Source organism: Falco peregrinus, chromosome 19, assembly GCF_023634155.1.
Source record: "Falco peregrinus isolate bFalPer1 chromosome 19, bFalPer1.pri, whole genome shotgun sequence".
NCBI lineage: Eukaryota > Metazoa > Chordata > Aves > Falconiformes > Falconidae > Falco > Falco peregrinus.
In genome coordinates this window covers 2,181,439-2,194,463 of record NC_073740.1, presented here as the reverse complement: position 1 = coordinate 2,194,463, position 13,025 = coordinate 2,181,439, and the positions used below count along the sequence as shown (strand labels likewise).

At 67.7% G+C, this 13,025-nt stretch overlaps 1 protein-coding gene across 1 annotated transcript; it reads right to left on the bottom strand.

Moving 5' to 3' along the window:
- Positions 1-1,537: 1,537 nt before the first annotated feature.
- On the bottom strand, positions 1,538-5,106 carry C1QL4 (complement C1q like 4). The gene is given in 6 exon segments (XM_055792015.1): positions 1,538-1,717; positions 4,576-4,704; positions 4,706-4,831; positions 4,833-4,895; positions 4,898-5,049; positions 5,052-5,106. Coding segments are annotated over 6 exon segments (705 nt in total).
- Positions 5,107-13,025: the final 7,919 nt, after the last annotated feature.

The window sequence follows — 13,025 nt, the reverse complement described above, 5'->3', positions numbered from 1 at the left end:
GGGGGGGGGGGGGGGGCACACAGACCCGTGGGACCCTGCGGTGACAGTGAAGGTGGCACCAGCTCTTCCCAGTGTCTCCCCAGGCTCTGGCAATGCTGGGGGGGGTGGGGGGTGGCCCTGGGCTGGGGGGCATCTAGATGAGGGTGATCCTGGAGCATGGAGTGGCCCTGGAGCGGAGAGGGAGGACATTTGGGGGTCTCTGAGGAGATGGGGGGCTCCCTGGAGTTGAAACTGGGGGGGGAGGGACACACCTGCCTGGATAGGATGGGGGGGGTCCCTGGGAAGAGGAGGGGGCCCCACCTGCCTTGGCTGTGGGGACATCCTCCAGGAGAGCGTGTTGGAAGACTTTGGGGGGGCTGAGGGCCAGTGGGACCCCCGTGGGCTCTTCCCAGGGTCTCCCCAGGCACCTGCTGTACTGGGGTGGGGGGTGCGGGGGTGTCTTAGGGCTGGGGGGGCCCTCAGGATTGGGGAGGGGGATTCTGGGGTCAGGAAGGGACCCTGGGAATGGGGCTGGGGTTGATTTGGGGACAAGGGTGTTTCTTGGGAACTTGGGGACACCATGTGGGAGGCCGAGATGGGGGGGGGGGGCACCCTGGGGAGGTGGGGGGCAGTGTAGGGAGGAGGGACACACCCCCCAGCTGGGGGGTCCTGGTAGGGTTGGGGGTGGGGTGGCCTATGGCGGGAGCTGGATGGTGCCTCACTCATCCTGCTTTTGGTTTGGAGCCCCCGACCACGTTCAGCCACCCCTCACACCCCCCCAGCCCCCCCCCCCCAGGACCCCAACCCACCGGGGACCAGGATGGAGATGGACCCACAGACACTATAATAAACAGTTCATGCTACACCTTGTTGTAGAGTCTCCGAGGTGCAGGGGGGCCTGGGGAAGGGGGGGTGTGAGCCCCCACACCTACCAGCCCTTCCCGGGGGTCCCCAGGCTGCCAGCCCCCCCCCCCCCCCCCCCCCCCCGTGGTGGCAGCCGTGTCCTTCCGGCTGGTGGCCACACGATGGCAGCACCAGCCCACGGGTTTGGGGCCCCCCGGCGTCCTGCGGCTCCGCTCCCACCCCAGGGACCCCCAGAGACCCCCGGGGCAGGTGGGGGCACCTAAGGGGGGTGGGGTGGGGGGCTCTATCACTGTCCCTGGTGGCAGCCAGCACAGGGGGAAGGTGACAAGGAGGGTCCCTAACAGTGGCCTGGTCTTGTCACTGTTGGGGGGCCAGCACCCTCGCGGGGGGTGGGTGGGGGGACAGGGGGGTGCCCCAGGGATGGGGGACACCACCGGGACACCCCGACACCCTTTGGGGGGGGGTGGGGTGCTGGCATGCGGGGGGGTGGGGGAGGGGCACACACACGCACTGACAGAGCTGTTTGGATGGGTGGGGGGCAATGGGTGGATGTGGGCGTCCTGGCGCACCCAGTGCTGTCACTGGGGATGGGGATGCTGGTGGCACTGGGGGGAAGTTGGGGAGACACACCCCCACCCCACCCCCCCAACCCCTGCTCTGTCCCTGCAGGGCTGTCCCCGTGCTGGGGGGGGGGTCAGTCGGGGTAGATGATGAAGCCGGAGAAGGTGCTGTACTTGTTGGTGTTGCCACCGTGGACTTTGCCGCCGTCCAGTTTGACGAAGACCTCGTCGCCCACGTCCAGGTGCAGGATGACGCTGTTGCTGGCGTAGTCGTAGTTCTGGTCCGCATCCTGCGCGATGGCGCTGGCCCGCACCTGGGGAAGGATGGGGGGGGGGGGGGGCAAAGCTATCAGAGGACACCCCCTCCCCCATGCACACACACCAATCCCCAGCACACCAGCCCCAGAGGGGGAGCCTAGGGGGGTGGGAATGGGGGTGCTGAGCTGCTCAGCACCACCCCCCAACCCGCTCAGCCCCTCTGTCCACCAGCGCTCAAGGTCACGCTGCCCGTCTGCGGCAGAACTGGGCGAAGGAGACGCCCCCCCCCCCCCCCCCCCCCCCCCCCAGCCAAGGCTCCCCGAGTTGCCAGCCAGCAGCGGGGACAAGAGGGGACAGGGACAGACACCCCCCCCCCCCCCCCCCCTGCACCCTGGGGTCCCCCGGCATAGGGCCACCCCTCCTCACACCCACAGAGCGGGGTCTTACTGTCAGTGCCACCCACAGGTGCCCGGAGCTGGGGTGCCCGGGAGCCCCCTTCCCCACATTCCTGTGCCTGCCCCCCCCCCCCCCCCGGGTTTGGGGGTCCCCCGGGGGGGGGCAGCGGCATCGACCACCTGGATCGATCCTTGTTTCTCCCGTTATAAATGGGAAACGGCCGGGGCGAGGGCCGGTGCAGGAGCCGCCAGCCACGAACAAAGGGACCAGCCGGGGGGGGGCTGTCGGGGGGGGACACACAGCTTGTCCCCCCCAGTGCTGGTAGCATTCCCGGGGAGGGGGGGGGGGCACAACTTGTCCCCCCCAGTGCTGGTGGCTGTCCCAGCGGGGGGGGGGGGGACACAGCCCATGCCCCCCCAGTGCTGGTGGCTGTCCTGGGGAGGGGGCACAGCCTGTGTCCCCCAGTGCTGGTGCCTGTCCCAGGGGGGCACAGCTTGTCCCCCCCAGTGCTGGTGGCTGTCCCGAGGGGGGGGGGCACAGCCCATCCCCCCCAGTGCTGGTGGGCTGTCCTGGGGGGGCACAGCCCATCCCCCCCCAGTGCTGGTGGCTGTCCCGGGGGGGGGGCACAGCCCATCCCCCCCCCAGTGCTGGTGGCTGTCCCGGGGGTCCCAGCCCATCCCCCCCCCAGTGCTGGTGGCTGTCCGGGGGGGGGGCACAGCTTGTCCCCCCCCAGTGCTGGTGGCTGTCCCGGGGGGTCCCAGCCCATCCCCCCCCAGTGCTGGTGGCTGTCCGGGGGGGGGCACAGCTTGTCCCCCTCCCTTGCTGGTGCCTGTCCTGGGGGGGCACAGCCCATCCCCCCCAGTGCTGGTGGCTGTCCTGGGGAGGGGGGGGGGCACAACCTGTCCCCCCCCCAGTGCTGGTGGCTGTCCGGGGGGGGGCACAGCTTGTCGCCTCCCTTGCTGGTGCCTGTCCTGGGGGGGCACAGCCCATCCCCCCCCCCAGTGCTGGTGGCTGTCCCGGGGGGGGTCCCAGCCAGCCCCAACAGACCCCACTCCCCCGCCAGCTCCAAGCCCAGCATTCCCTGGGGATCGTGTGTGTCCCCCCCCCTCCATGTGGCAGGACCCCCAGGGATGGGGGTTGCGGTGTCCCCAAGGCTGAGGTGATGGCAGGAGGTGGGGGCACGTGCATGGTGGCACCCCCTGTGACACCCCCCACACACACCCCCCGCCGTGATTCCAGAGGAGGGACGGGATGGGGGGAAGAGGGATGGGGAAGATGGGAATTGGGGGTGGGGGGAACCGAGGATGGGGGATTGGATGGGTGGAGCCAGGGTGGGGGGATCAAGAGTAGGGGGGGGGGGGGGAACCAGAATGGAAGAACTGGGATTAAAGGGAAACCAGAATGGGAAAACTGGGATGGCAGGAAATAAGGTGGGAAAACCAAGATAGGGGAAGTGGGATGGGGGAACTGGGATGAGGAAAATGGGATGGGGGGGAGCAGGCAGGGGGAACTGGGATGGGGAAATGCGATGGAGGGACCAGGGTAGGGGGAACTGGGATAGAGAACTGGGATGGAGGGAGCAGGCAGGGGAAACTGCGATGGTGGAGCAGGCAGGGAGAACTGGGGTGGGGAACTGGGATGGAGAACTGGGATGGCAGGACCAGGCAGGGAGAACGGGGATGGGGAACTGGGATGGAGACACCAGGCAGGGAGAACTGGGATGGAGGGACCAGGCAGGGGGAACTGGGATGGAGAACTGGGATGGCGGGGAACAGGCAGGGAGAACTGGGATGAGGAACTGGGATGGAGGGAGCAGGTGGGGGGGAACTGGGATGGGGGAACTGGGGTGGCGGGAGCAGGCAGTGGAAACTGGGATGTGGAGGAGCAGGTGGGGGGGAACTGGGATGGGGGAACTGGGATGGAGAACTGGGATGGCGGGACCAGGCAGGGAGAACTGGGGTGGGGAACTGGGATGGAGAACGGGGATGGCGGGAGCAGGCAGGGGAAACTGGGATGGAGGGACCAGGCAGGGAGAACTGGGATGAGGAACTGGGATGGAGGGAGCAGGTGGGGGGAACTGGGATGGGGAACTGGGATGGCGGGAGCAGGTGGGGGGAACTGGGATGGTGGAGCAGGCAGGGGGAACTGGGATGGAGAACTGGGAGGCAGAAGCAGGCAGGGAGAACTGGGATGGAGAACTGGGATGGGGGAACTGGGATGGAGGGACCAGGCAGGGGGAACTGGGATGGAGAACTGGGATGGCAGGAGCAGGCAGGGGAGAACTGGGATGATGGAGCAAGCAGGGGGAACTGGGATGTGGAACTGGGATGCAGAAGCAGGCAGGGAGAACTGGGATGGGGAACTGGGATGCAGACGCAGGCAGAAGCAGTGGGGCTGGAGGAGCTAGAAGAGGGCGAGGGGAGCGGCGGGGGGTAGCGAGCGGGACCGGGGGGCACAGCGGGGTGCGGGGGGAGCCCTGGCAGGGGGTGCCGGCCGCCGTGGCGGGCCCAGCCCGTACCTGCCCGTTCTTCATGAGGTCGGCCCACATGCTGGTGCCGTCGCCGCCGCGCATGAGGACGTGGTAGGTGAAGAAGTAGATGCCGGGCAGGGGGCAGGTGAACTTGCCACTCGAGGGCTCGTAGTAGTTTGCCCACGTTGGTGACCACGTCGTCGAAGCGCAGCACCTCGTAGCCCTCGTGGGGCTTCCGTAGCCCCGCGTAGAAAGCGATCTTGGGGCTGTAGAAGGAGGGGATGTACCCTCCGGGCCCCGGCCCCCGGTGGCCCCGGTGGTCCCGGCCGCCCCGGCTCACCCGGTGGCCCCCGCGGTCCTGGTGGTCCCAGGGGGGACCCCGTACCCCAGCACGGCCCTTCCGCCCCGGTTCGCCCTTGGCCCCGGGGAGGAAGGGTGGCGGGGGAGGCGGCGGGGGGCAGCTCAGGGCCGGGGGTAGGGGTCGCAGACCATGCGGGCAGCTGCCCAGCATCTCGTAGTGAGCGGCCGCTTGGAGCTGTGGACCAGCAGTGGGATGGCCACCAGCAGCACCAGCACCATGGCCACGCCGATGGCCACCCCGGCCACCCGCTTCCTGCGGCTCAGCCGGGAGGCGGCCAGTGCCAGCAGGTCCTCCTCACCCTTGGGTGCGATGGTGGAGCCGGGGGGAGCGGACGGCACCCAGCCGCCCGCTGAGCCTCACGCCTGGGTGGGGAGCGGGGCTGGGGATGAGGATGAGGATGGGGATGGAGCTGGGAGCGGGGCTGGGGATGAGGATGGGGCTGGGGATGAGGATGAGGATGGAGCCGGCAGCGGGGCTGGGAGCAGGAAGAGCAGCAGGGATGGGGACGACAGCGGGGATGGGGATAGGGATGCGGATAAAGATGAGGACAGGGGATGGGGATAAGAACGGGGAGGAGGATGAAGATGGGGACGGGGATGTGGACAGGGATGGGGACAGGGATGCGAATAAGAACGGGGATGAGGATGAGGACAGGGGATAGGGATGAGGATGGGGACAGGGATGAGGATAAGGATGAGGATGGGGATGGGATGGGGATGGGGATGGGGACAGGGACGGTCACAGCAGCAGGGCTGGGACCGGGACCGGGAGCGGGGCCGGAGCCGGGAGCGGAGCTGCGGATGTAGCCGGGACTTGCGCTGCCGAAGGGGGACGAGAGCGGAGCCGCTGACGGAACCGAGAGCGGAGCCGGGGAAGGGGCTGAGACCGGAGCCGGGGACGGAGTCGAGACCGGAGCCCCCGCCGCAGCCAGGACCGGAGCCGGGGACGGAGTCGGGACCGGAGCCGCTGATGTAACCAGGACCGGGAGCCGGTGTTGGAGCTGGTGATGTAACCGGAGCCGGGATACAGCCGGGACCGGAGTCGGGATGGAGCCGGGATACAGCGGGGATGAAGCCGGGACCGGAGCCGGGATGGAGCCCGCTGCGACGCGCGGGGCAACTTCTCGCCAAGTTGCCCAGGAGCGGGACCCCCGGGAGCGGGGACCCCCTCCCCCGGGACCGCTCTCCCCGGTGCGCACCGGCGAGGCCGGGGCCGTGCAGCGGCGCCGGGAGTGGTTCTCCGGAGCCTCCCGCCCCCCCCCCACCCCCCCCCCGCCGCGCCCCTCTGGGGGTCCCGGGGGACGCGCGGCCCCCGGGCCTGCGGGGAGGCCCCCCCCGCCCCCCCGCCGGTGCCCGCCGGTACCTGCCGCCGCCCGCGGCGCCGGGAGCCACGTGCCGGGGCCGCCGCCCGCACCGCGCCGCGCCCGCAGCCCCGCTCCGCCCGCCCCGCTCGACGGCACCGGGCACGGCGGGGGCGGGGGAGGGGGCTGGGGGGAGGGACGGGGGGCGGGGGGGGGCACCGCCATGGGAGCGTGCAAGGGGGGGGGCACCGGGATGTGAGTGTGCAACAGGGGGCAGAGTGCAAGGAGGGGCGCAGGGATGTGAGTGTGCAAGGGGAGTGTGAGTGTGCAAGGGGTGGCGGCACCGGGAATGTGAGTGTGCAGTTGTGAGGGGGGCACCGGGAATGTGAGTGTGCAAGAGGAGTGTGAGTGTGCAAGGGGTGGGGGGCACTGGGAATGTGAGTGTGGAAGGAGAGTGTGACTGTGCAAGGGGAGTGTGGGAGCATCAGTGTGCAGGGGGGCGGGCACTGGGAATGTGAGTGTGCAAGGGGCTGGGCACTGGGAATATGAGTGTGCAAGGGGTGTGTGTGCAGGGGGGGGGCACTGGGATGTGACTGTCCCAGTTGTGGGGGGGCACCAGGAATGTGAGTGTGCAATGGGAGTGTGAGTGTGCAAGGGTGTGTGTGAATGTGCAACACGGTGGGCACTGGGAATATGAGCGTGCGAGGTTGTGCTTGAGTGTGCAGTGGGGAGGGGGCACTGAGAATGTGAGTGTGCAAGGGGGGTGCATGGGGGCGTAAGTGTGCAAGGGGAAGGTGCCCGTGCACACGCACAGCTCTGTGGGTGTGAGAGAGGGTGAGGGCGTGCAAGGGGGAGGGTGGGGGGTGCTGGGGGGGGGGCGGGGGCTCACACAGGAGCTGGGGGCATTTGAGCGTGCAACACGACTGCTGCGTGTGCCAGGGGTGCACAGTCCCCCCCTCCCCCGCAGCCCCCTGGGGGGGGCCAGCCAGGCTGGTGGCCACTGGCCCATTTTTGGGGACCCCTCCCCAAGGCTCACCCCCAACATGTGGGTGCTGCTGGGGGGGGGGGTTCCTGTGCCGGGGCGCACCATCCCTTCCCACCCTGGGGATGGGGACAGAGGGGGGGGGTGGGGGGTTGGGGGGCTGGTGTCCCCCTGCCGCCATCGAGGCGCCCACGCGGCCGGGGCTGCCGGAAGGTTCCGGATCTGGCCCTGGTGGCTCCCAGCACCGCGGCAGAGCCAGGTGCTGTGGGCGCTGATTTACGGCTGCTCTTTTCCAATCCTGCTGGAATCGGCTCCGTTCTGCAAAATTAAATCTTGCCCCCCACCCCCACCTCCCCAGCCCCCCACCCCCAGCCCCCCAATTCCCCAAATATCACGGAAAAGAGGAAAAACTGGGACCCTGCCCCCCCCCCCCCCAGCTGCTCCGCTGGGCCCGGTGACAACACGGGTCCCTCTGTGGGGGGGGGTGGGGGGGTGAGGGGACACCCCTACACGGATCCACCAGAGTGGGGTGGGCTCATGGGGGGCTTTGCACATGCGTGTCTGCATGCAGGGGTACACGCATGTCCTTGCGGTGTCAGCAGCTGGCTGTGTGTTTGTGTGTGCAGGGGGGGGGGCATGGAGGGGGGGGGCGGCATGGGCATGTGTGTGTGCGTGCTCAGGGCATGCATGTGCATGTGTGTGCATGTGTGTGCATGCTGTGCGCATGTCTGCATATGTGTGCATGCAGCGCGTGTGTGCACGTGTGTGTGCATGCTATGTGCATGTCTGCATATGTGTGCATGCTGTGTGCACTCTGTGTGTGTGTGCATGCTGTCTGCGTGTGTTGTGTGTGTCTGCATGTGTGCATGCTCTGTGCATGCAGTGTGCATGTAGTGTGCTTGTCTGCATATGTGTGCATGCTATGTGCATGCTGTGTGCATGCTCAGGGCATTTGTACATGCTGTGTGCGTGTGTGTGCATGCAGTGTGCGTATCTGCATAGGTGTGCACACTGCGTGCATGTGTGTGCATGCAGTGTGCGTGTCTGCATATGTGTGCATGCTGTGTGCATACATGTGCATGCGGTGCGCGTGCATGCTCAGGGCGCGCGGGGTGCATGCTGTGTGCGTGTCTGTGCACACTCAGCACACAGATGTGTGCCGTGCATGTGTGTGCATTGCGTGGCAGGCGGGGGGGGGGGGGGCGATGCTCCCACCGGAGTGCCCGTGTGTGTCATTGATCCCGCCAGGTTCGGGATTTGCAGGCCCGGCCAGCTCGCCCCGGCGATCCATCAGCGGGATCGGGATGGATTTATGGGCCCTCGACGCCGCAGGATCGATGCGATCCTGAAAAAAACCCGGCGGTGTTTGTGCAACACATTGCGGCGGCGGGAGCATCACCCAGGAATGGGGATCAACCCTGGGAATAGGGATCAATCCCAGGGATGGGGGATCAATCCCGGGAATGGGGATCAATCCTGGGAATGGGGATCAATCCTGGGAATGGGGAGCAATCCCGGGAATGGGGAGCAATCCCGGGGATGGGGATCAATCCTGGGAATGGGGATCAATCCCAGAGATGGGGATCAATCCCGGGAATGGGGATCAATCCTGGGAATGGGGATCAGTTCTGGGAATGGGGATCAATCCTGGGAATGGGGATTAATCCCAGGAATGGGGAGCAATCCCAGGAATAGGGACCAATCCTGGCAATAGGGATCAATCCTGGGAATAGGGATCAATCCTGGGAATAGGGACCAATCCCGGTGCCATCCATGCCACCGTGTCACCCCCCAGGGACAGGGATGCCGGAGTCCCACTGCCACCACCTGACTCCGCTGGCTGATCTTAATGAGCAGCAAGAGTGAATTAATTAGCCAGGCTGGGAGGGGAAGCCCGAGTGCTAATTAGCGAGCACGAGGCGGGGGGTGTGTGTGTGGTGGGGAGCGGGTGGCCAGGCTGTGGCCATGGGGACACGAGGGGACACCGGGGGTCCTGGCTGGGGTAAAAATACCGGAATGGGGGAATGGGGGGGGGGGGGGGCAGGGATGCATCCTGCCCTCGGTGCCCAGGCTGGGCCTGGCTCCGGTGCCCAGCTGCTGGGGGTGGGGAGGGGGCTGGGTTTAGGGGGGCTCAGCACCATTCGTGGGGGCGGTGAGCCCAGTGCTGGAGCTGAGCCCCCCCACTGGTGCCAGCAGCCACGGCAGCGATGTCCCCAGTCCGGCCGTGCCTCAGTTTCCCCCCCCCCCGGCTGCTCTCGCTGTCCCCACGCAGGACCTGAGATGATGCTGCGGGTCACCCCAGTGGGGACATGGGGACAGGACGTGTCCCTGACCGCGGAGCCGGGGGCTAAGCCCGGTGTGAGTGGTGGCGGCGGCGCGGTGCTGGGGCGCAGCGCATGAATAAATGCATCACGCCACGTCCCCGCGTCCCCCCCGCAGCGGCACTGCCGGCACGAGGAGGGGGGCTTCGGTGTCCGGCGGCTCCACGTTCACCATCTGCCTCCACCGCCCCTGAGGACCCACCAGCTCATGTGGCAGCGAACAGCCCCCCCGGGGGTCACATCCAGCACCAGCTCAGAACCAGCGCTCCGGTGCTGCCTGCCGTGCTCAGCTCCCGGTGCCAGCGTGTGGCACGTGCCACTGTGGCCCCCGGTGCCCGAGGGGGCCGTGGGCCGTCACCGTTTCTCGTGCCGGGATGGCGGGTGGATTGGGGTGCAGGATGGCAGAGGGATCGGGGTGCAGGATGGCAGGTGGATCGGGGTGCGGGATGGCAGAGGGATCGGGGTGCAGCATGGCGGGTGGATCGGGGTGCGGGATGGCAGAGGGATCGGGGTGCGGGATGGCAGGTGGATCGGGGTGCGGGATGGCAGAGGGATCGGGGTGCAGCATGGCGGGTGGATCGGGGTGCGGGATGGCAGAGGGATCGGGGGTGCAGCATGGCGGGTGGATCGGGGTGCAGGATGGCAGAGGGATCGGGGTGCAGGATGGTGGGTGGATCGGGGTGCGGGATGGCAGAGGGATCGGGGTGCGGGATGGCAGAGGGATCGGGGTGCGGGATGGTGGGTGGATCGGGGTGCGGGATGGCAGAGGGATCGGGGTGCGGGATGGCAGGTGGATCAGGGTGCGGGATGGCAGAGGGATCAGGGTGCGGGATGGCAGAGGGATCGGGGTGCAGGATGGCAGAGGGATCGGGCTGCAGGATGGCGGAGGGATCGGGGTGTGGGATGGTGGGTGGATCGGGGTGCGGGATGGCAGAGGGATTGGGGTGCGGGATGGCGGGTGGATCGGGGTGCGGGATGGCAGAGGGATCGGGGTGCGGGATGGCAGAGGGATCGGGGTGCGGGATGGCAGAGGGATCGGGGTGCAGCATGGCGGGTGGATCGGGGTGCGGGATGGCAGAGGGATCGGGGTGCAGCATGGCGGGTGGATCGGGGTGCAGGATGGCAGAGGGATCGGGGTGCAGGATGGCAGAGGGATTGGGGTGCGGGATGGCAGAGGGATCGGGGTGCAGGATGGCAGAGGGATCAGGGTGCAGGATGGCAGAGGGATTGGGGTGCGGGATGGCAGAGGGATCGGGGTGCAGCATGGCGGGTGGATCGGGGTGCAGGATGGCAGAGGGATCGGGGTGCAGGATGGCAGACAGATTGCCCTGTCAGCGCAGGTCACGCGGGCCAGGAGGGAACCTTGTGCAAATGAATATAGATGGGCTGGATGCGGCCGGGCGCTGCGCTCCATCCAGGGCATGTTTGCAATAAAGCCGGGCTGCTGGCCCGGCCCAAATTGGATAAAAAAATTGGATAAAAATTGTCCTTGAATGGCAACGATCCACCAGTGGCTGCCGGGGGAGCCACGAGGCCGCGCTGGGGGTGATGCTCCGCCAGCCAAACTGGTGTTGAGGTGCCCATCGGGGTGCTGGGGGGAGGTGCTGAGGGGGATGTGCCAGTGATGTGGGGCTGGTGGTGGCTGGGTCATTGCTGGATGGATCCCACGGCACCCAGCACCACTGGTTCAGTACTGGGACTGTCACCCCTGGATGGAGCCCGCGGCACCCGGCACCACTGGCTCAGTACTGGGACTGTCACCCCTGGATGGAGCCCGCAGCACCCAGCACTACTGGTTCAGTACTGGGAATGGAACATCACCCCTGGGTGGATCCCACGGCACCCAGCACCACTGGTTCAGTACTGGGACTGTCACCCCTGGATGGAGCCCACGGCACCCAGCACCACTGGTTCAGTACTGGGAGTGTCCCCTGCCATGGGGTCCTGCCCCAGCCAGCCCCTGATGTGCCCCCCAGCCCTCACCCCCCTGCCCCCCCTCCAGCTCGTTAGCATCTGCTGCTAATTGGTGAGGAGGCAAAGGTCGGTCGGGGGTCCGGAGCTGGCTGCCCCTCGGCAGTGGGGGCTCAGCACACGGTGAGTGGGGGGTTTGGGGGTGGTGTGTCCCACCCAGGGGCAGCCACATCGTGCTGGGTGGGGGTCTCATCTGCACCCTGAGTCCCCTGTGTGCCCCCTGGGATAGCGCTGACCCCCAGCTCCACAGCCACATGTGGGGCTGCCCCACACCGGGCCACATCCTGCACTGGGGCTGAACAGTGGGGGGGGGGCGGCGTGGGGGGGCAATGCTGGGGTGAGCTGCAGGGTCTCAGCCATGGGGGGGACCACCAGCCCATCACCCTGCTGGCGGGGGGAGCATCCCTTGGGAATGGGGGATTCCCGGGGGGGGGATATTTAGGTCCCCTCCTGGCTGTGCCCCCCCCACCCCCACCCCCCCCCCGTGCTGGTCACGATGAGATGGATGGCTGCGGCCGACCGGGATGAATTCCCTGGACAGGCGGCATTTATTAGGGATGCAGAGGATGTCGGCCGAGAAATCCATCCTGGCCGGGCGGCAATTAGGCGGGTGGCCAGGCCACGGGGGTCCCACTCCCCCCCCGCCCCCGCCTGCCCCCCTACACCCCCCCCCCCATCTCCCCTGAGCACCCCCCAGCCCCACTGCGAGGTCCTGGGGCTTCCCCCTTGCTGTGCTGCCCCCCACCCTGGTGATGCTGGATGTGATGGGCGGGGGGGCTGTAGGTGATGTGGGGGGGGTGGTGGATGTAATGGGGGGGGCTGGATGTGATGGGGGGCTGGATGGGAGTGTGGATTTTGGGGGAGGCTGTATGTTGGGGGGCTGGATGTGATGGGAGGGCTGGATGTGATGGGAGGGCTGGAATGGGGGTGGATTTGGGGGGGGGTGGATGTGATGAGGGGGCTGGATATGAAGGGGGGGCTGGATGTTGGGGGGGGCTGGATGTGTGTGTGGGCTATGGATATAGGGGGGCTAGGTGTGATGGGGGGGGCTGGATGGGGGGGGCTGGGTGTGATGGGGGGGCTGGATGGGGAGGGGGGGGGCCTGGATATGGGGGGGGGGCTCATTGCAGATTCGCCTCATGCCCACCTGAGCCGGGCGCTGACAAACAGCCATTTAAATCAGACAATTAGCCGGCCCGCGCCGCTGACATGTGTAATGTATTAATGTGCAGCGCCAGCTATTACATATCAACCCGCTAATCGCGGCGCGGGGCGCGCGGCCGCGCTGGCAGTGATGGACGAGTCCGAGGGGACCCCGGCCCCGCCGGTGGCATTAATTACCCGCCAAGTGACAAGGCGGCGTGACACGCGGGAGAGCAGCGGGGGCCAAGCGTGTGCAGGCGTGTGCGCTGGGCAGCCAGGAACGCGCCTGCACGTGTGGGCTCGGTGTTCCTGCAAAAGGGGGGGGGGTGGTCGGGGGGGTGCGGGGGGTGTTGGGGCATGTGTGTGTGTTGGGGCATGCGTGTGCGTTGGGGCATGCACATGAGTTGGGATATGCATGTG